Source organism: Schistocerca gregaria, chromosome 3, assembly GCF_023897955.1.
Source record: "Schistocerca gregaria isolate iqSchGreg1 chromosome 3, iqSchGreg1.2, whole genome shotgun sequence".
Taxonomy (NCBI): domain Eukaryota; kingdom Metazoa; phylum Arthropoda; class Insecta; order Orthoptera; family Acrididae; genus Schistocerca; species Schistocerca gregaria.
The window spans coordinates 765,701,439-765,724,398 of record NC_064922.1 but is presented as its reverse complement, the minus strand read 5'-3'; the positions used below and the strand labels follow the sequence as shown (position 1 = coordinate 765,724,398).

Here is a 22,960-nt window from a genome sequence, read left to right as displayed (position 1 = left end):
TTACCTAAATTTTGCTAGTGTCATAGTGTCACAGTGTTAGAACTGCAGCTCACATTAAACAACGGTTGTGTTACATTTTATTTTGTCGAACAAAGAACATGAACTGAGAATGGTCAAAGAGAATATCAGTAAAAAGGTTTTTGGTAAGAAATACTCCTAGACACATTACCTACATTTCTGTGCATATAAATCACTTTTGGCTTATGCAAGATTATCTTGCTGTTAACTAAATCCTCGCAGTGGCAAAGGTCAAGTAGGGAACATAAAACATATTTCTGTAATCAGCCTCATTAATCAGAGATCGGTAAGTAGTTGATTGATACCCTATCTAATCTTTGATATAGCTACAATTCTTCGATCGTGATTCACATTGTCGCCAAGGGCATGCCCTAACACGATATCTTCTTTCTGTCACTGTGTCACGTACCCACGTCGGCCGACTTTGCTGCGCTCATTCCATGCAATGGACACTCGTAATACTTTAGCACCATGACTTACTTCAGGGGCAGAGGATCATGTGACCGACTGGTACCAGCTATACACCACCTACAGTGCTCCACAGTGACCGTGGGCTCTTTTAAGGGACTGATTAATATTTAGTGCAGAATTTTTATATGTTCCACAAATTTGACCACTGATGTGGTGAAAACGGATAGCCAAGAAAATATTAATTAGTAATAGAAATTACAAATTATTATATGTAACTTATTTGCTAAGTGTAGTGGAATTTGAGTTGTACGACCACGTTAAATGACTGCAGTACCTGAGGTAGCGAGGCGATGAAGTTGTGGATGTTGGACTTCTTGGCAGCCTCAATGATCTCCGCCATGGGCACTGTTCTGGTGTTGTCTCCGTACGCGATATTCTCTGCGACCGTCCTGTCGAAAAGAACCGGCTCCTGAGACACGATGCCGAGCGGAGCACGTAGCTCCGACATCAGGATCGAAGACACGTCTCTTCCGTCCATGGACTGAAACAGAAAACCGAAGAGTTCTCAGAAATCGCTTCGTGAATGTTCATTAATCTCAAAGCTTCAGAAAATGATTAACATTCACCACAAGACGTTTATCCATATGAAATGCTGACAAGGAAATGAGTGGATGAAACAAGGACTCTTGAATTTTATATAATGTGGAAAAATCCATTAGAAATTGCTGGCATATTTGAAACAGCACAATTGGAAATGACAATCTTGTTGCCTCCGTGACACTGTATAATGGGGACTTAACCTATGAAGTATTTTCTTTCGGAGTACTTATTCTGTTTTCAAACTAATTTTCCATTCAGATGAGTTGGCTGTTTATTTTCATTGCAATGGATTTCGAAGCTTTTGATGCCATCGTCTTAAACATTTACGTACAGTTGTAGAAATTAAATACAATCACAAATAAATCTTATTGCTTTACCGCAGATCCTTCGAATGTGGTAAATACACTAACTGACAAAAACGTGAAGCACCCAGAATGAGACGGGGAAACGAAATATCTCTGGCGGAGAGGGTGTTAGTTCGATGATTAGAAAATCGTGTCGTATTCACAAAGAACTAGGCAGTATGAGCCCATATACAAGTATGATATTGCACCTCCTCTATCCTGGATGCAACCACTGACTCAGTTGGTACCGGCGTCATTATGGGTGCCGTTGTAAGCTCTCCTGGTTTACAGCTGTTGTTAGCTGATCCTTGGTGTCGTGGATACTGACACTAGGACAGAGTTGACGTCCGAGGCTACCCCAGACATATTCTATCGGGAATGGATCTAAAGAACTGTGCTGGTCCCGGGTGTACCTCAACATGACACAGACAGTTGAGACACGTGCCATGTGTGGGCCAGAATGGCTCTTTTGAAAAATCATATCACGATAGTGCCACATGGCAGAAAACGCGTGAGAACGCAGCACGTCCGTGCCACACCATTATGCGGTCAGAGCTCTCTCGGTCACAACCAGCTGTGACCAGAAGCTCCCCGCAACGTGTCGCCACGTGAAATACCGCTATGGCCGTCCAAAACATTGGAAGAATGACGTACATCCGTAGTAGTGCAGATCCGCGAGTCATCGCGACGCCGTTCTTCAGCAGCCCATGCACCTCAGTCATGGCACCACTCTAAACGCAGTCGTTTATGTTTGGTGTTAAAGCGTGGGACGATAACTCCTTGGTACAGCTGCTGCTAGTCTCCGACCAGTGGTGCAGGATGGCACAGAATGGCGCGTGGAGTCCACTACTTGTCCTTGGTGTACACTATGGCGAAGCTCACTTGTGGTTGGACAGACTTGGTCGACCGCAACCCTCACGACAAGCATGCCTGGCCTCATGTTCCCATAGTCCAGTACTGGACCACTGTCACATCCGAAAGCCACACACATCTGTGTATTGCTCGACTCGTCCAGACAGACGAATACAGACCGACAATAATTCGTCAGGTGCCGATAACGTTGTCTCATACGTATGCGCTCTGCCAGTGTCCTTCGCAATGCTCGCCCAACATCTGATGTTGTACGAGCTCCTTATATATATATCTTACGTGGTCTGTGTTACAATACAAACAGCATTAACACATTTTGAAAAAAAAAAAACCGAACTTATGTTGGATGTTCGAGTCGTTCTCGCATCATATTTCGACGGTGTGACTCGCTCTCTTCTTCAGGTGCTACCCGAGAATGGTCTTTGGGCATATCGAATGCAGTATTTATGCCTGTGTTGGGCGCTCCCTATGAGGTCCGCGCCGCATCGGGTGTTCCCTCCGCGGTCCGCGTCCGCCAGATGCGGCTCCCATGGTCCTCTCTGGCCGCTGGTGTTCCCACTGCCGACCGCGCTACTGTCTAGCTGGGTGATGCTTCCTCTCAAGAACTTACACCCCAAGCAGGAGTACCACAAATAGGCATCTTCTCCCCGCTACTGAACGCGCTTTACACGGCTGACGTACCGACGACAACAACCCCTACCGAAACGATATCACTTTACGCTGACGACATCGCCTACTGGTGTACAGAATTGAAGACGGCAACCGTACAACGAAAGACACAGACATACCTACAACGACTACAAACCTGGATGGCAAAATGGAGGATCCATCCAAAACCATTCAAAACCCAAATGGTTTTATTTAGACACATACACCTGACAAAAAACAACAAAACACAGATGACATTCAACTGAAGCTCTGGAACACACCACTAAGACTTAAAGACACTGCCAGGTACCTAGGTGTGTACCTACACAAATATCTGAATAGGAAAACACACCTCACATACCTGCTATACAAGACAAGAAAAAGACAAAGCCTAATCAGACGAAGACAAGGAAGATTTCATAGATATAACGACCAAACTACAATCCACACGTACAAGACGTGCGTCAGACCTGTGATAGAATATGCTGCAGCCCCCTTAGGGGGACAGCGTAAACCGGTAGCAGAACGACTTTACTCGACCAAGAGACGACTCTTTCGCAGCATCTCAAGACTGCCCAGGCTCACGCCCAGAGACGACGTGTATGACACCCCTGCCGTGGAGCCGCAACAGACCAGACTGACTAAACTCAGAGAAAACTACGGGAGACACATACTAACGAAACGTCCAGACATGAAAAACATCCTGACAATAAGACTAAGCGTGAATAGGCGACCAAAATTCAAATAAATCCAACCAGTGCGTACAGTAGCACACAACACCAGCCATGAATACCCAGACCTCGCCACCACCATGGAACTCGAACCAAAGACAGAGAAACTAACCCCATAAAACACAGACACACACACACACACACACACACACACACACACACACACACGTGTACATAAAAAATATAATTAAGTTAGATATAAAACGTAGCAAAGAGTTAAAAAAAATTTAAATTGTGTACAATATGTAAGTGTTCAACACTGCCACGAAAGTCATCCCCTAACGTGACTGGAGGAACTGATGTAAACAGGAAAGCACTTTAAAAGCCCAACTGTCAACACCTCTCTAAATTCAACTGTAGAAACACACAACATTCGCCTCAAAGGACAAAGCATACGCCGTAAACTATTGTAATGTATTGTATTTTATTTTACTGTATTTTTATTGTATTCTACTAACTTTATTGTTTGTTAATGTATTCCAATATGATTTATGGAATGATGTAAAATATTCTATAATCTATAGCACTTGTACTGTATTTCAATATGACTAAAAATCTTATATTCTATATTGTAAAAATGATCAACTGCACAATTGCAAGAAAACTGAGCAAAATAAATAAATGAAATATGCCACTACAACAAAAGGGTGAAAAGGGTAATGCAAGACCTTTAACACCCCGCCCATCCCCTTCACGGACGGTAATGAAAAGTACAGCGAGTTACGCCGTCGAAATATAGTTCGAGTACGACGCGAACATCCGGCAGAAGTCTAGCTTTTTTTTTCAGTGTGTCAACAGATCGCCAGGAAAGCCTGAAGAATTAGAGCACTAACACACGTTGGTAGGCTTTCTAGCTGACACAGAGGATTGCAACTCTGCATTTTGATTTACCTGCCGACGGTGTGTATGCGTATGAAGCCATTCTGACATCCGATATGTCTTCTGGGTGCTTCAGTTTTTTTATAGGGTATAAAAATTACGTACACAAAATTTTAGGTCTAGAGGAGAAAAAAAGAAATACTTCTTTATTTGATAAAAGTGTTTCACAAATGCTCCGTTTCCCCTCTGAGCATAGAGTCAGAGCTGGTGTTCGAAGTATCATGTGATGAATATTGTTTTGGAGACGTTCCTTGCCTTCTCTAGATTTCTTTTTGTTTAGGCAGATGAAGTGTTTGGTGTATGAGACTGAGTTGGACGCTCCTTAAGAGATAGTTGCCCATCTGGCTGAATCTGCAGCCATTATTTGAGCGTGTTGGACAATTATTATTAGCACGCAAATTTCAGTTAAGCATTAATGTAAATGGTCGACATTTTTAAGAACATTTCTAAAATAATATTCGCACGCCGTCACTCCGCCTCTGATTGTCATTAGCGTCAAAACTCTCATGCACTACTATAGAGATAAGGCTGCACCTGCGCAACTTTTGCCACATGAAAAGTGTTTCTTTTTATCTATCCTACTTAAAAGTTCTGTATCTGTAGTTTTTTTTACACGCCGACTCAACGCTGCTGTGTCACAAATCGCAATGGGGAAACATCTCTAAATCACGTGTTCATTGTATTCTCACAGTATTCTCAAGAAACGTATTCTCCGAACTGAAACAACAACCGGGGATGCCTGTCGCGACTTGACTGAAATGCAAAATGCGGACAATTCTTTTCTGTAAGAAGTCATCACGGATGTTGAGACTTAGTATTGTCAATACGAACGTATCAAAACACGATGAAGTGCTGAAATTTGCATGAAGCCTCAACGCTTTGAGACATAACCGCCCACGTTCACGCCAATGGGATGCGCGAGTTGAACAACATCCCAGAGGAGGGACTCTCAGACAGTTTCGCATGGCTGTGTGGGGCGGTCTGTGCATTGCACACAGTTTGGGGGAGACTACGCAGATCACGAGTATCTTATTTTTTCTCAGTTTTTTTATTACTCAAGTCTCGAAATTATATGGACTGACGGAGTGTATTTTATATTTATAAATAAAAGTACTTTACTAAAACTGAAATGGCGGATGCAAAGTGGGGTCCATGATTTGCTTACGAAATTGAATTTGTTTGAAAATCATCCGAAATACCTAGTGAACTGCTTTCATATTGCCAATTTCTCCGGTGTGTGTTGTTTTTTCTTTTCTTCTCCTATGCTTAGGGCCTCACTACTAAAGTGGAAGTCCGATGCGGGCCTACTTAATTTAGTTGGCGTTCGCGAACGAGGAATTATAGAAAGTGTGACAAACTAGTAATGAGACAATATTGATTTTTTTGTTAAAATCTCAGTCGAATTTTCTTGGAAATGATTGTCACTTCTATTTGTCTTAAAGAATAGCTGTAAGTAGGCTGTTAAAGTTTTTATATTGGTAACGCCACGTGGCGCTCTGTATGAAAATCACTGGCTGTGCTGTGTGCAGTCTGTGGCTCGTTTGCATTGTTGTCTGCCATTGTAGTGTTGGGCAGCTGGATGTTAACAGCGCGTAGCGTTGGGCAGTTGGAGGTGAGCCGCCAGGAGTGGTGGATGTGGGGAGAGAGATGGCGGAGTTTTGAGATTTGTAAGACTGGATGTCATAAACTTATGACTTTTGAACATTATTAAGGTAAATACATTGTTTGTTCTCTATCAAAATCTTTCTTTTGCTAACTATGCCTATCAGCAGTTAGTGCCTTCCGTAGTTTGAATCTTTTATTTAGCTGGCAGTAGTGGCCCTCGCAGTATTGCAGTAGTTCGAGTAACGAATATTTTTGTGAGGTAAGTGATTTGTATAACGTATAGGTTAATGTTAGTCAGGGCCATTCTCTTGTGGGGTTTACTGAAAGTCAGATTGCGTTGCGCTAAAAAAAATATTGTGTGTCAGTTTAAGCACAGTCATGTATAATTTTTCTAAGGGGACGTTTCATAGCTTCTGTAAGGTTTCCGTGTGTTTATAACAGCCACGTCCATACAATGATATAATCTGGACGTTTCTGCTTCTGTATTATTAGGTAATTATATTACTAATAGTTTGTTTACATTTACTGTAAATTTATCACCAATGTTATTTGCGGCGTCAGCTAGAATTCATGTCTTAAAAGGAAAACAGAAAATCATCCGCAGCTATTTTCAAAAAAGTTCCATATACTGTGAACCAGCAAACAAACAAACAGGGCAAGAGTACATGAGAATTTTATGTAGAGATTGTCATTTAAATTAAATAAACATGTGTCGTCATAGTAAATAACTTACATATTGTCAAAACTGCATCACATCTGCAGAATTTTGCCTCATATTCATGTGTTTTCTACGGCACACTAATTGAACACCTCAGTACACAAATGAAAAGTGTTCACTTTGGTCCACCAGGATTTAATACAAAAATTAGCATCCTTCAATCCATCTGAATTAACTTATTTGTTTTGCATTTGGGGACGATTTCTAGCATTTTGTCCACTGTGCAGTGCATACAACTAGCACTGGAGCGTGGTAAGCAACGTGTTCTACAGGTCAAGTACTGTGCTCCAATCATCCGTCGCGGTACCGTGAATAGGAGGATGACGTTAGTACAATACCACGCCACAAATAGGGTCCGAATCTGCGTTACCGATTATGTGCAACTTTACCAAAGACATTAGCCTCTTTCATTCTGGGAAAGTTTTGTAAATTCATGATTACAAGTCGTCTAAATATGGTCTAGAGGACTAGTAAAGCGGACGATATAATTATCCGCCACAAAGATAAGATAAGAGAGAGTAGGTCTCCTACAGAGGCATATACGCAGTCATTTTTCCCTCGTTCTGTTTGGGAGTGGAACAGGAAGAGAAGATGCTAGTTGTGGTACGAGGTACCGTCCGCCACGCACCGTATGGTGGATTGCGGAGTATGTATGTAGATATGGATCCGCGTGGTAGTGGTCATATCACGTTACGAAGAATTCTGGTCACAGGTGGAAATCAGTGTCTATTACTCCCTATTCTCGTTGCAGGTACTATATAAACTTGTTACTGAAAATGTTCCAGATAGGTAAGGTACATGCATTTCACAGATCTCTTGCCGTGTGCTCGTAGCTGGATCGTAATCTACACATTATAAGGCTCTGTAATTTTTTAGAGCATTTCTCGTGGAGAAAAACAGCGGTCTGGCTACAATACTTTAAAAATAAATTAGAAACAGTTTTAGGGGCAATAAAATATTTATTTGCAGTGGTCACCGGTTTCTGTCAGAAAGTGAGCAATTGACATTCGTGGAGTTACAACGCCCACCCCGTTCATCCCAACGCTTTCATCTTGGTTTAAAGGTTCTGAAGATGTCAGATTCTAACCGATCCCAGTAACCACTGCTAACAAATATTTTATTGCAGGGAAGACCTTTTAATCCATTTTTATTGTAAGGCTCGTTTCTCCAGTAGTACTGAGTCTGTCTCATGCACGCTACAATGCACTGCTACAGTTAGTAAGTTTCGTTTATAGAAAATATTCCCGATGCAGGAATATTTTTTTCACATTTTGCATATCTGCACATTAACATCGTGTCTCCATGTTCCATATTCAAATAATGTTCCATATTTTACACGTGTCATGCTACGTGCCCTGTTGAACTGTATACTACTCGTCGACCTTTTGACGTGAATGACTGAAGATGCTCTAGGTGTATTACACATCGAAACGCGTTTGTTTCGTACTGCCAGTGGTCTAGTGCAGAAGTCTCTAGAGCAAATAATCACTCTAAAACAATGTTCAGCAGATATGCAGCGTACAACATTTTGTGTAAATACCAGTCCAGGACATATTTTAATTGGAATTTATTGGGTTGTCTTTTTCTCCTAGGAATCAGACCTCGATCTCTGTGATAGCAGTTTTAAACATCATGTTGTGTTCGACATGGACATGTTGCTGTTGAAAGAGTGTAATAACGTTAGTGACGAAACCAGAATTAAATAGGAAAGCTTGAGAGGCTGGTTGCGGTATGTCGGAAGCGATTACTCACCACAATGCCAGATATGGGGTCGTAGAACCTCTCGAGCAGCTGTATGCAGGTGGACTTGCCGCAGCCAGAGGGGCCCACCAGAGCCACCGTCTGACCGGGCCGTACCTCCATTCTGAGCCCACGTAGCACCATTGTGGTGAGCCGTGTGGGATACGCGAACTCCACCGACTCGTACTGCACCTCTCCACGTGTCTCCTAAGCACACGACCATCTCACTTTTAACTCGCTCACCGTATTTATCCTTGCAATATTACTATATTTCTTAACAAATGCTAAGCAATGGAATGAAATAATAATTACAAAAACCAAAAACCAAAAATATAATTACAAAAACGACAAAATTATTTCGCGTATGTATTTTATAAAGGATATTGTTGCTTAAATTCAGTATTTGAATGACAATGGAGAAAACGAAACAAGATCTCATAACACAAATAAAAGTGTTAGTGGAACAGACACCACTGATATACTTCACAAAAGGTGTGGTTCTTCACTGGAGGTGCCACTATCCTCAAATGTCCAGGAACAGGTGGAATTCCCACACAGATTTAGTTGTAGGAAATGCAGACGGAAATTTACTTCCTGAATTTAAAGGAAATGTAAATTCGTCCACTAACCCCTCGTTCTACCGAGTCTTCTTTCTCGTCAGAATGACAAAAATGTTGAGTAGCGTAAATTAGGGATACAGAAGAGATTTAGTGAACAATTAGATATTTTGTGCTGAGTTTATTCTATAGGTGCTAGAGCACTTTTCATTTCATTGCAGCGACGGACGTCACGAAAGAGGCGTCGTGCATTGTTGTTGTTTGTTAAGAGTTAGACAAAAAATGTGTTCAAAAGGCTCTGAGCACTATGGGAGTTAAAAACTGAGGTCATCATTCTCTTAGAACTTAGAACTACGTAAACCTAACTAACCTAAGGACATCACACACATCCATGCCCGAGGCAGGATTCGAACCTGCGACCGTAGCAGTAGCGCGGTTCCCGACTGAAGCGCCTAGAACAGCTTGGCTAAGATTTAGAAATTACATTTGCCAAGAAGAGTAAATCAAAGTATTAATTTCGTATATTTCGCACGAAAACATATATTTCGCAAAAAAAAAAAATTGAGCTAAAACAGAAAGGAATGACGTTAAGGCACACAGCGTAAACTGGGCTGTGACAAAATTTATAGATATATTTAGAAAAGAATATTATACACAAAATGTAGTCGAGACAACTCGGGTGATGCTGAGGGAATTATATTAGAGAATGAGACACTTAAAGTAGTAAAGGAGTTTTGCTATTTGGGGAGCAAAATAACTGATGATGGTCGAAGTAGAGAGGATATAAAATGTAGACTGGCAATGGCAAAGGAAAGCGTTTCTGAAGAATAGAAATTTGTTTACATCGAGTATAGATTTAAGTGTTAGGTAGTCGCTTCTGAAAGTATTCGTATGGAATGTAGACATGTATGGATGTGATACATGGACGATAAATACTTTGGACAAGAAGAGAATAGAAGATTTCCAAATATGGTGCTACAGAAGAATGCTGAAGATTAGATGGGTAGATCACATAACTAACAAGGAGGTACTGAATAGAATTGGGGAGAAGAGGAGTTTGTGGCACAACTTGACTAGAAGAAGGGATCGGTTGGTAGGACATGTTATGAGGCATCAAGGGATCACCAAGTTAGTATTGGAGTGAAGCGTGGAGAGTAAAAATCATAGAGGGAGACCAAGAGATGAATACAATAAGCTGATTCAGAAGGATGTATGCTGCAATACATACTGGGAGATGAAGCAGCTTCCACGGGATAGAGTAGCATGGAGAGCTGCATCAAACCAGTCTCAGGACTGAAGACCACAACAACAACACAAAACAGTAATAGGAAGCACATGAACATACGAGCCAGAAGTTTAGAAAATAAGGAAGAGAGAAGAAGATCAGCTTCTGTTCATGGGAATTGATTACAGGAGACGAAGTCCAAGAGTCTCACTACTAAACGACAGCATACATGAATAAATCATAAAAATGGTGGAACTAGAAGCGAACGTAATTGAAGTTACTGATAGGAAGAGGTTATTGTCGTATGGCCATTTAGAATGAGTGGATTATAATATACAAGATATGAAGGTTGGATTAGCTCCAACAGGGAAAAAGGAAACGAGAATACCGATGAGAGGTGTCTAGAGAGGTATGAATTCTAGAAACATCCAAGAGAGAGCATTCCGTAGAGCCAAAATAAGGAAGGTGAGAAGCGAGAAACCGTATAATCGTACAGATAAGCAGAAATACTAGGAATAAATGGCGAGGACGTCTGATATACAGTCTTCCCAGAAGAAGCTTCAGTGTTTCGGAGGACATGATAAAACACTCAGAAACCGTAATTCAGCAGTATGAGGAGGAACTGAAAAAAAATGGGACCATACGAATATTATCGAATATCAGCTTATGTAAAGCTGATTACCAAAGACGTTGTGTGTTACAGCACACGGCGCGGAGAGATGGAACACGAAGACTTATGTTTAAAAATAAATTATTTTGCAGTTCATTCAACCCTTTGAGGGAACAACCTAAACACAGAAATAAGAGTGGTCTTGCTTTGAAAACTGAGAAAAATGAACATAGTTTCAGGAAATCACACTAAGAAATATGGTTAGAACGAAATGAGCGGAATGAACCAGTGAGAAAGTAGCTGAACAAGAGCTTGCCTGTGCGAGTCACGATGGTCAAGAGCATGGCTGTTACTCACGCGCATTTCCTTGGAGGGATTTGCTGGATCCGTGATGCGGGGTTCCCGCCTCAGGAGGTGGAACACGTTGGCAGCTGCGTCGATGCCCTTCTGCAAGTTGGGCGCAAAGGACAGTGCGTTGGCCACGACCGTCGTGCCCATGATGAGCGACTGCGACACTCTAAACAGTGTGAGGGCATGCCATCAGATAGCGACGGGACACCTTTAATTTCTAAAATGCGTTACGAACCAGTATTGAGAAAGCCAGTAATATTCAACAAAGTTACTACAACACGATATACACTGCTAACAAGGAGGAAAAAACTGTTACGTTATGACGACATTATCAGGAAAAAAAGAAACTTAGAGCTTAATTATGTAATATATCATATTTTCGTTGAAGGGACATTCGCTATAAAAGTGAGCAATTATATTCATTATCAAGTATTTGTGGGATACAGTTGTGGTACTGCTATCTAATGTTATCATTCAGTTGCCACGTAGATGGGCGCCTACATGATGAAGTCATTCCTTGTGACTATTCAGAACAACATACTATCCAGCATTATAACTGTATCCATCATGTTCAACCACGTGTACCACGGAAAGAAACTTCAACGATTGTTCTACTGATACTTTTCTTTAATATTGAGATACAGATTTTTCCTCAACTCTTTCGTGTGGTATATTTTTGTTTACAACTTAATACTTTTGTCACAATAAAATATGAAGCTGTATTAATGCCATACATCTAGAGTGAGTTGACTAAGTCAGGAGATAGCGATATTCACATTTACATATGAAGGTCGTATCGCTTTCACAAGATGTAAATGAATAGTGTATTGGCGGAGCTGTCTTTTGTACTCAGGTGGTTTATGTGAAAAGATTTCCGACGAAATTACGGCCGAACGACGGAAATTGATAGTCTTTGAACGCGGAATGGTAGTTTGAGACATAGGGATAGCATATTTCGTTTCGGAAATCTTGAGTAAATTCAATCGTCTGAGATCCACAGGCCAAGAGTGTGCTAAGAATACCAAATTTCAGGCATCACCTCTTACCACAGACAAGGCAGTAGCTGACGGCCTTCACTTAACGAAAGAGAGCAGCGGCGTTTGTGTAGCGTTTTCAGTGCCAACAGACAGCAACCCAACGTGAAAAAACCTTAAAAATCAACGTGGGAAGTACGACTGACGTATCTGTCACGAAAGTGCGGGAGAAATTAGGCATTAATGACTTACAGCAGCAGACTACCGACGTGAGTGCCTTTGGTAACAGCACTACATCGCCTGCAGTGCCTCTACTGTGCTTGTGGCCATACAGTTTGAACCCTAGCCGACTGGAAAACCATGACCTGGTCGGATGAATCCGTATTTCAGTTGGTAAGAGATAATGGTACTGTTCGAGTGTGGCGCAGATCTCGCGAAGCCATGTACCCGTCAACAAGGCACTGTGCAAGATTGTGGTGGCTCCATAACGGTACGAGCTTTGCTTACAAGCAGTGGACTGGATCCTCTGGTCCAACTGAACCAAACACTGACTGGAAAGGGTTATGTTCAGCTACTTGGAGACCATCTGCAGCCATTCATGGACTTCATGTTCGCAAAAAAGGATGAAACTGTTATGTATGACGATGACCAGTCGACAGTTGTTCGCTGTTGGTTTGAAGAACATTCTGGACAATTCGAGCGAATGAATTGTCCACCAAGATCGATCGACATGAATCTCATTGAACATTTATGAGACACGATCGAGAGGTCACTTCGTGCACAGATCCTGCACCAGAAACACTTCCACAAGTGTGGATGGCTATAGAGACAGGAGACTTCCAAAGATTTTTTGAGTCCATATACTTCGAGCTGATATACTTCGCAGGGCAAAAGCATGCCCAGCACGATATTATGAGGTACCCATGACTTTTGTCATCTAAATGTGTATGTATGCATATAACCCTCACGACAATGTCCAGTGCTTGGTGCTGCGACTCCATAACAATATTAGTGACCCTCAGTACTTTCCTAACCTTGTGGGTCGAGGGAGAAACGTCTCTATGTACAGTGAGTGCAGGCGTCGCCTGCAAGGATAAAAAGCGACCTTTAGAAATTAAAATTTTGGAGCAGCCGCAAGTCGCATACATCTCACCTTTACTGACATGCTTCAATCGACAGACTCGCGCATCTTCGGAAATTTAGTAGCTAAGAACCACTAGTTAAATATATCTGGCTATAGCGCCATTGTCGTTGAACATGTATGTACAGCCAGATATATTTAAAGTGTGGTCCTTGGCTATTAAATTTCCGAATATTTTATTTTCGCGTCCGTCGAGTGAAACAAGTCAGTACACGGAAGCTACTCTATGGGGTCAAAAGTATCCGTACACCCCCAAAAACATACATTTTTCATATCAGGTGAATGGTGCTGCCACCTACTGCCAGGGACGCCGTATCACCGACCTCAGTAGTTATTAGACATAATGAGATAGCAGAATGGAGTACTCCACGTAACTCTCCGACGTGGAAAGTGGTCAGGTGATTGGGTGTCACTACTTTTCTACACGCGTGATTTCCACACCCCTAAACATCCGTAGGTCCACTGTTTACGATGTGGTAGTTAAATGGAAAGGTAAAGGGACACGTACAGCACAAATGCGTACAGGCCGACCTCGCCTGTTACCTGACACAGACCGCCGACAGTTGAATATGGTCGTAATATTTAATAGGCAGACATCTATTCAGACCATCACACAGATATTCCAAACTGGATCAGGATCCACTGCAAGTACTATGACAGTTGGGCGGGAGGTGAGAAAACTTGGATGTCATGGTCGAGCGGCTGCTCATAAGCCACACACCACGCCGGTAAATGCCAAAAGACGCTTCGCTTGGTGTAAGGAGCGTAAACGTTGGACGATTGAACAGTGGAAAAACGTTGCGTGGAGTGACGAATCACGGTACACAATGTGGCGATCCGATGGCGGGGTGTTGGTTTCGCGAACGCTCGGTGGACGTCATCTGCCAGCGTGTGTAGTGCCAATAGTAAAATTCGGAGGCAGTGGTGTGTTTTTCATGGAGGGGTCTTGTACCCCTTGTTGTTATTGCGGCGCACTCTCACAGCACATGCCTACATTGATGTTTTAAGCACGTTCTTGCTTCCCACTGTTGAAGAGCAATTCGGGAATAGCGATTGCATCTTTCAACACGAGCGAGCACCTGTTCATAATGCACGGCATGTGGCGGAGTTGTCACATGACAATGCCATCCCTGTAATGGACTGGCCTGCACAGAGTCCTGACTTGAATCCAACGGAATCGCTTTGGGATGGTCTGGAACGCTGACTTCGGGTCAGGCCGCACCGACCGACTCCGATATCTCTCCTCAGTGCAGCACTTTGTGAAGAAAGGGTTGCCATTCCACAAGAATATTTTCAGCACCTGATTGAACGTATGCCTGCGACAGTGGAAGCTGTCATCAAGGCTAAGGGTGAGCCAACACCCTACTGAATACCAACATTACCGAAGGAAGTCGCCACGAGCTTGTAAGTCATTTTCAGCCAGGTGTCGGGTTACTTTTAATTATATAGTGTATGCGGGACAAGTGACTGCTCCACGATTTACATTGAATGTATATAGCTTCTGGACTGTAACGACAATTTAGTGGTTTTCAAGTGTAGATTAAAACTGAATAAGTTGCTTAAAAGTAGGAAATTAACGAAATGTTAGTTGGATAAGCTGAAAGAACCACTGGTTGATGACACTTTCACAGGGAGCGTTAGGTAACGATTGGCTACAACAGGGGAAAGAAATGCAATAGAAGATGAATGGATAGTTTTGAGAGTTTAAATAGTAAAGTCAGCGAAGAATCAAACAGTTAGAAAGACAGAGCTTAGTAGAAGATCTTGGTTACCACAGGAGATATTGAATTTAATTGAGGAAAGTAGAAATATAAAAATGCAGTAAATGAAGCAGGGGAGAGGGAATAAAAACCTCCAAAAATGACACTGGCAGGAAACGCAAAATGGCTAAGCTAGAATGGCTAGAGGGCAAATGGAAGTCTATTGAAGCATGTTTAACTACAATAAAGATAGATACGCCTTTGGAGAAAAGAAAAGCAGTCGTCTGAATACCAAGAGCACAGATGGAAAACCAGAACTAAGCAAAGAAGGGAAAACTGGAAGATAGAAGGAATGTACTTACAGAAATAATCTTGAAGACAATATTCTAAGTAGGGAATATTAAATAGCTGAATATGAGATTAGATTATAATGCTGCAAGAATAATGTGACAGGGCGCTGAAAGTCCTAAGACGAAACGAGGCCCCTGGAGTAGCCGGTATTCCCTCAGAAATGATGATATCCTTAAGACAGCCAGCCATGCTAAACTACTCCACTTGGTATGCAAGATACATGAGACAGTGAAAATACACTCAGACTTCAAAAAGAATGTAATAATTACAATTACAAAGAAAGTGCGTGCGGACTGTTAGGAATTTTTTACAGAAGAATGGAAAAACTAGCAGAAACTGACCTCGGTGACATCAGTTTGGATTTAGAGAAATGTAGGAACACGTGGCGCAATATTGACGGTACAAATTCCGTTAGAAGATAGGTTACGGAAAGTCAAACGCACGTTTATAACATTTGTATACTTAAAGAAAGTTTTTGACAATGTTGACCGGAATACACTCTTTGAAATTCTAAAGGCAGCAGGAGTGAAATATAGGGAACGAAAGGCTATTTGCAAGTTTTACAGAAACTATAAGGTATTTGTGAGTCGAGGAGCGTGAGAGGGAAGCAGTGGTTGAGAAGGGAGTGAGACAGGGTTGCAGCTTATCCCCGATGTTATTTAATTTGTACATTGAGCTAGTAGTAAAGGAAACCAAAGAAATATTTCGAAAAGTAATTAGAAATTCAGGTAGAGGGAATAAAAACTTTGAGGATTGCTTATGACATTGTAATTCTGTCAGAGAGCACAAAGAACTTGGAAGAGCCGTTGAATGAATTGGAGAGTTTCTTTAAAGGTGGATATAAGATGAACACCAATAAAAGAAAAAGAAGGGTAATGGAATACAGTCAAATTTAACCAGATGATGGCTGAGGGAAATGGATGGGAAGCGACACACTAAAAGTAGTAGATGAGTTCTGCTATGTGGACGGTAAAGTAACTGATGATAGCCAAATGAGCGACTATGTAAAATGGCAAGAAAAATATTTCTGAGAAAAAAGTAATTTGTTAACAGCGAATATACATTTAACTGGTAGGAGATCATTTTTGAAGTTAGTTGTCTGATGTGTAGCCTTTAAGGAAGTGGAACGTTAACCATCAGCAGTTCATAAAAGACGAGAATAAAAGCTTTTGAATTGTGGTGCTACAGAAATATACTGAAGTTTAGATAGCTAGATCACGTAAACATTTGAGAGAGAGCAAGAGACAAATGCATGAAGTGGCTTCAAATGGATGAGCGTTGCAGTAGTTATTCGGGGATGAAGACATTTGCCCAGGGGAGAACGACGTGGAGCAGTCTTCGCACTGAAGACACGGGTCGAGTGCCTTCACAGAAAGTGAATTACAGCGTGGAAATGGGTTCCCGCCCCGAAGATTACAGCGTGAAGTTATTATGTGAGAACATTAGAGTTCCTTCCTCCAGATTTGCAGGGAGCCTAATATATACACTATTCTTTGAATCTAAAACTATGGATTTCCTCCCTTCATACATTTGGCGAAGTAGGTAAAATATTATGGGAACGTCATATATAATGTAGGGCCAGCTTTTTCGGTCTGTCCCTACTAACTCTTTCATTCTCCAAAGTATAGCTTTTTCTAGCAGATAATTGTATTTGGAAATGGATTCCTTAGTTTGCGTGCCATACGTACAGCTGGTGCCTGCACGAATTTCGCGCATGCTGACTGCGATAACCGTTGGCTTGAAATTCAATACAGTTAAGCTAAGGAGGATGCTACATCAGTATAACGCACAAAAATCTTTAATAGATAGATAAAAAGTCCCGGGACTGACATTTGCACCGAGCGAGGTAGGGCAGAGGTTGGCACATTGGACTCGTTTTCGGGAGAGCGACGGTTCAAACCTGCGTACGGCCATGCTGATTTAGGTTTTCCGCGATTTCCCTAAATCACTTCAGGCAGATGTTGGGAAGGTTCCTTTGAAAGGGCGCGGCCGACTTCCTTCCCCAATCGGATGGGACTGACGACCTTGCTGTTTGTTCCCTCTCCCAATCAACCAACCAACTGACATTTGCACGAGAATCAAGTGTAACTGCTACTCGAACAAATATGAAACTGTGTAGAAAACACTAATGCGCTAATTTTTTTTTCGTTTTGACGACTGGCGACAGTGTGCTTCTAGAGCACGAGATCAGCGAGGGGGCGTGTTTATTCGTGGGCATTGTTTAACGTGTGTTGCACCAAAAATATTTTTGCATTTGTACCTAATCTAGGCAGCAGAGGATCAAGTAGGTAAAAAGACGAGGGCTAGTAGAAATCCTTCAGTAACAGAAGAAATATTGAGTTTAATTGATGAAAGGAGAAAATATAAAAATGCAATAAATGAAGCAGGCAAAAAGGAATACAAGCGTCTCAAAAATGAGATCGACAGGAAGTGCAAAATGGCTAAGCAGGGATGGCTAGAGGCTTATCTCACTAGGGGTAAGATAGATACAGTCTACAGGAAAATTAAGGAGACCTTTGGAGATAAGAGAACCACTTGTATAAACATCAAGAGCACCGATGGAAACCCAGTTCTAAGCAAAGAAGAGAAAGCAGAAAGGTGGAAGGAGTGTATAGAGGGTCTATACAAGGGCGATGTACTTGAGGACGATATTATGGAAATGGAAGACGATGTAGATGAAGACGAAATGGGAGATACGATACTGCGTGAAGAGTTTGACCGAGCACTGAAAGACCTGAGTCGAAACAAGGCCCCCGGAGTAGACAATATTCAATTGGCACTACTGACCGCCTTGGGTGAGCCAGTCCTGACAAAACTCTACCATCTGGTGAGCAAGATGTAAGAAACAGGCGAAATACCCCCAGACTTCAGGAAGAATATAATAATTGCAATCCCAAAGAAAGCAGGTGTTGACAGATGTGAAAGCTACCGAACTATCAGTTTAATAAGTCACGGCTGCAAAATACTAACACGAATTCTTTACAGACGAATGGAAAAACTGGTAGAAGCCGACCTAGGGTAAGATCAGTTTGGATTCCGTACAAATACTGGAACACGTGAGGCAATACTGACCTTACGACTTCTCTTAGAACAAAGATTAAGGAAAGGCAAACCTATGTTTCTAGCATTTGTAGACTTAGAGAAAGCTTTTGACAATGTTGACTGGAATACTTTCTTTCAAATTCTAAACGTAGCAGGGGTAATATACAGGGAGCGAAACGCTATTTACAATTTGTACAGAAACCAGATGGCAGTTATAAGAGTCGAGGGACATGAAAGGGAAGCAGTGGTTGGGAAGGGAGTAAGATAGGGTTGTAGCCTCTCCCCGATGTTATTCAATCTGTATATTTAGCAAGCAGTAAAGGAAACAAAAGAAAAATTCGGAGTAGGTATTAAAATCCATGGAGAAGAAATAAAAACTTTGAGGTTCGCTGATGACATTGTAATTCTATCAGAGACAGCAAAGGACTTGGAAGAGCAGTTGAATGGAATGGACAGTGTCTTGAGAGGAGTATATAAAATAAACATCAACAAAAGCAGAACGCAGATAATGGAATGTAGTCGAATTAAGTCGGGTCATGCTGAGGGAATTAGATTAGGAAATGAGACACTTAAGGTAGTATAGGAGTTTTGCTATTTGGGGAGCAAAATAACTGATGATGGTCGAAGTAGAGAGCTGATCAGAAAGCCTCCCCGGTGCGTCTGACAAACCGGTTTCAGGCACTGTCTCTGGCTGAGCCAGATGCAGCTGCCTGCCCTGTTTCAGAGGATCATTCTCAGCCTTCAAGGTCCGGGCAATCGCAGAGGGTGGGCTTACTGGTAGTTGGGAGCTCCAATGTTAGGCGCGTAATGGGGCCCCTTAGGGATACGGCGGCTAAGGAGGGGAATAAATCCAGTGTGCACTCCGTGTGCATTCCGGGAGGAGTCATTCCTGATGTTGAAAGGGTCCTTCCGGATGCCATGAAGAGCACAGGGTGCAGCCAGCTGCAGGTGGTGGCGCATGTCGGCACTAATGACGTGTGTCGCTTTGGATCTGAGGAAATTCTCTCTGGATTCCAGCGGCTATCTGATTTGGTGAAGGCTGCCGGTCTTGCTAACGAGATGAAGGCACAGCTCACCATCTGCAGCATCGTTGACAGAACCGACTGCGGACCTTTGGTGCAGACCCGGGTGGACGGTCTGAATCAGAGGCTCAGACGGTTTTGCGATCGTATTGGCTGCAGATTCCTTGACTTGCGCAATAGGGTGGTGGGGTTTCGGGTTCCGCTGAATAGGTCAGGAGTTCACTACACTCATCTGGCGGCTACACGGGTATTGGAGGCTGTGTGGCGTGGACTGGGCGGTTTTTTAGGTTAGAAGGCCTCGGGAAAGTGCGGGATGGGCTGCAATGTCAAAGGGTGCTTGGCAATTACAGGACGTGCTTGGATCAAGGAACAGTCGGAATTATAGTTGTAAATTGTTGTAGTTGCGCTGGAAAAGTCCCTGAGCTTCAAGCGCTAATAGAAAGCACTGAAGCTGATATTGTTATAGGTACAGAAAGCTGGCTAAAGCCTGAAATAAGTTCTGCAGAAATTTTTACGAAGTCTCAGACGGTGTTCAGGAAAGATAGATTAGGCAGAATTGGTGGTGGAGTGTTTGTGTCTGTCAGTAGTGGTTTATCTTGTAATGAAGTCGAAGTAGATACTCCGTGCGAATTGATGTGGGTGGAGGTTATACTTAACAGCCGAATTAAGTTAATAATTGGCTCCTTCTACCGACCCCCAGACTCCGATGATACAGTTGCGGAACAGTTCAGAGAAAGTTTGAGTCTCGTAACAAATAAATACCCCACTCACACGGTAATAGTTGGTGGGGACCTCAACCTACCCTCGGTATGTTCGCAAAAATACTTGTTCAAAACCGGTGGTAGGCAGAAAACGTCTTCCGAGATTGTCCTAAATGCTTTCTCCGAAAATTATTTCGAGCAGTTAGTCCACGAACCCACGCGAATTGTAAATGGTTGCGAAAACACACTTGACCTCTTAGTCACAAACAAGCCATAGCTGATAGAGAGCATCATGACTGATACAGGGATTAGTGATCACAAGGTCATTGTAGCTAGGCTCAATACCATTTCTTCCAAATCCATCAGAAACAAACGCAACATAATTTTATTTAAAAAGGCGGATAAAGTGCCACTAGAAGCCTTCCTAAAAGACAATTTCCATTCCTTCCGAACTGACTATGCGAATGTAGACGAGATGTGGCTCAAATTCAAAGATATAGTAGCAACAGCAATTGAGATATTCATACCTCATAAATTGGTAAGAGATGGAACGGATCCCCCGTGGTACACAAAAAAGGTCCGAACGCTGTTGCAGAGGCAACGGAAAAAGCATGCGAAGTTAAGAAGAACGCGAAATCCCGAAGATGGGCTAAAATTTACAGACGCGCGAAATTTGGCACGTACTTCGATGCGAGATGCCTTTAATAGGTTCCACAACGAAACATTGTCTCGAAATTTGGTAGAAAATCCGAAGAAATTCTGGTCGTATGTAAAGTACACAAGCGGCAAGACGCAGTCAATACCTTCGCTGCGCAGTGCCGATGGTACTGTTATAGACGACTGTGCCGCTAAAGCGGAGTTATTGAACGCAGTTTTCCGAAATTCCTTCACCAGGGAAGACGAATGGAATATTCCAGAATTTGAAACACGAACATCTGCTAGCATGAGTCTCTTAGAAGTAGATACATTAGGGGTTGCGAAGCAACTCAAATCGCTTGATACGGGCAAGTCTTCATGTCCAGATTGTATACCGATTAGGTTCCTTTCCGATTACGCTGATACTATAGCTCCCTACTTAGCACTCATATACAACCGCTCGCTAACCGATAGATCTGTACCTACAGATTGGAAAATTGCGCAGGTCGCACCAGTGTTCAAGAAGGGTAGTAGGAGTAATCCATTTATCTACAGACCTATATCATTGACGTCGGTTTGCAGTAGGGTTTTGGAGCATTATGAATCACCTCGAAGGGAACGATCTATTGAAACGTAATCAGCATGGCTTCAGAAAACATCGCTCTTGTGCAACGCAGCTAGCTCTTTATTCGCACGAAGTAATGGCCGCTATCGACAGGGGATCTCAAGTTGATTCCGTATTTCTAGATTTCCGGAAAGCTTTTGACACCGTTCCTCACAAACGACTTCTAATCAAGCTGCGGAGCTATGGGGTATCGTCTCAGTTGTGCGACTGGATTCGTGATTTCCTGTCAGGAAGGTCGCAGTTCGTAGTAATAGACGGCAAATCATCGAGTAAAACTGAAGTGATATCAGGTGTTAGCTAGGGAAGCGTCCTGGGACCTCTACTGTTCCTGATCTATATAAATGACCTGGGTGACAATCTGAGCAGTTATCTTAGACTGTTCGCAGGTGATGCTGTAATTTACCGTCTAGTAAGGTCATCCGAAGACCAGTATCAGTTGCAAAGCGATTTAGAAAAGATTGCTGTATGGTGTGTCAGGTGGCAGTTGACGCTAAATAACGAAAAGTGTGAGATGATCCACATGAGTTCCAAAAGAAATCCGTTGGAATTCGATTACTCGATAAATAGTACAATTCTCAAGGCTGTCAATTCAACTAAGTACCTGGGTGTTAAAATTACGAACAACTTCAGTTGGAAGGACCACATAGATAATATTGTCGGGAAGGCGAGCCAAAGGTTGCGTTTCATTGGCAGGACACTTAGAAGATGCAACAAGTCCACTAAAGAGACACCTTACACTACACTCGTTCGTCCTCTGTTAGAATATTGCTGCGCGGTGTGGGATCCTTACCAGGTGGGATTGACGGAGGACATCGTAAGGGTGCAAAAAAGGGCAGCTCGTTTTGTATTATCACGTTATAGGGGAGAGAGTGTGGCAGATATGATACACGAGTTGGGATGGAAGTCATTACAGCATAGACGTTTTTCGTCGCGGCGAGAGCTTTTTACGAAATTTCAGTCACCAACTTTCTCTTCCGAAGGTGAAAATATTTTGTTGAGCCCAACCTACATAGGTAGGAATGATCATCAAAATAAAATAAGAGAAATCAGAGCTCGAACAGAAAGGTTTAGGTGTTCGTTTTTCCCGCTCGCTGTTCGGGAGTGGAATAGTAGAGAGATGTATGATTGTGGTTCGATGAACCCTCTGCCAAGCACTTAAATGTGAATTGCAGAGTAGTCATGTAGATGTAGTCATGTAGATGTAGATGATATAAAATGTATACTACAATGGCAAGGAAAGCGTTTCTGAAGAAAGAAATTTGTTAACATTGAGTATAGATTTATGTGTAAGGAAGTCATTTCTGAAAGTATTTGTATGGAGTGTAGCCGTGTATGGAAGTGAAACATGGAAGACAAATAATTTAGACAAAAAGAGAATAGAAGGTTTCGAAATGTGGTGCTACAGAAGAATGCTGAAGATTAGATGGGTAGATCACATAACTAATGAAGAAGTGTTGAATA

The 22,960-nt window shown here is 42.3% G+C and overlaps 1 protein-coding gene across 2 annotated transcripts in view; it reads right to left on the bottom strand.

Moving 5' to 3' along the window:
• LOC126354014 (ATP-dependent translocase ABCB1-like) overlaps positions 1–22,960 on the bottom strand; it is a 212,921-nt gene that overhangs the window by 12,367 nt on the left and 177,594 nt on the right. For both annotated transcript variants that reach the window (XM_050003333.1, XM_050003332.1), the window contains exons 18-20: positions 11,314–11,473; positions 8,577–8,771; positions 764–970 (exon numbers count right to left, since the gene is read on the bottom strand). In XM_050003333.1, the coding sequence (XP_049859290.1) occupies positions 764–970; positions 8,577–8,771; positions 11,314–11,473 (562 nt within the window). The remainder of the gene's footprint in view (positions 1–763; positions 971–8,576; positions 8,772–11,313; positions 11,474–22,960) is intronic.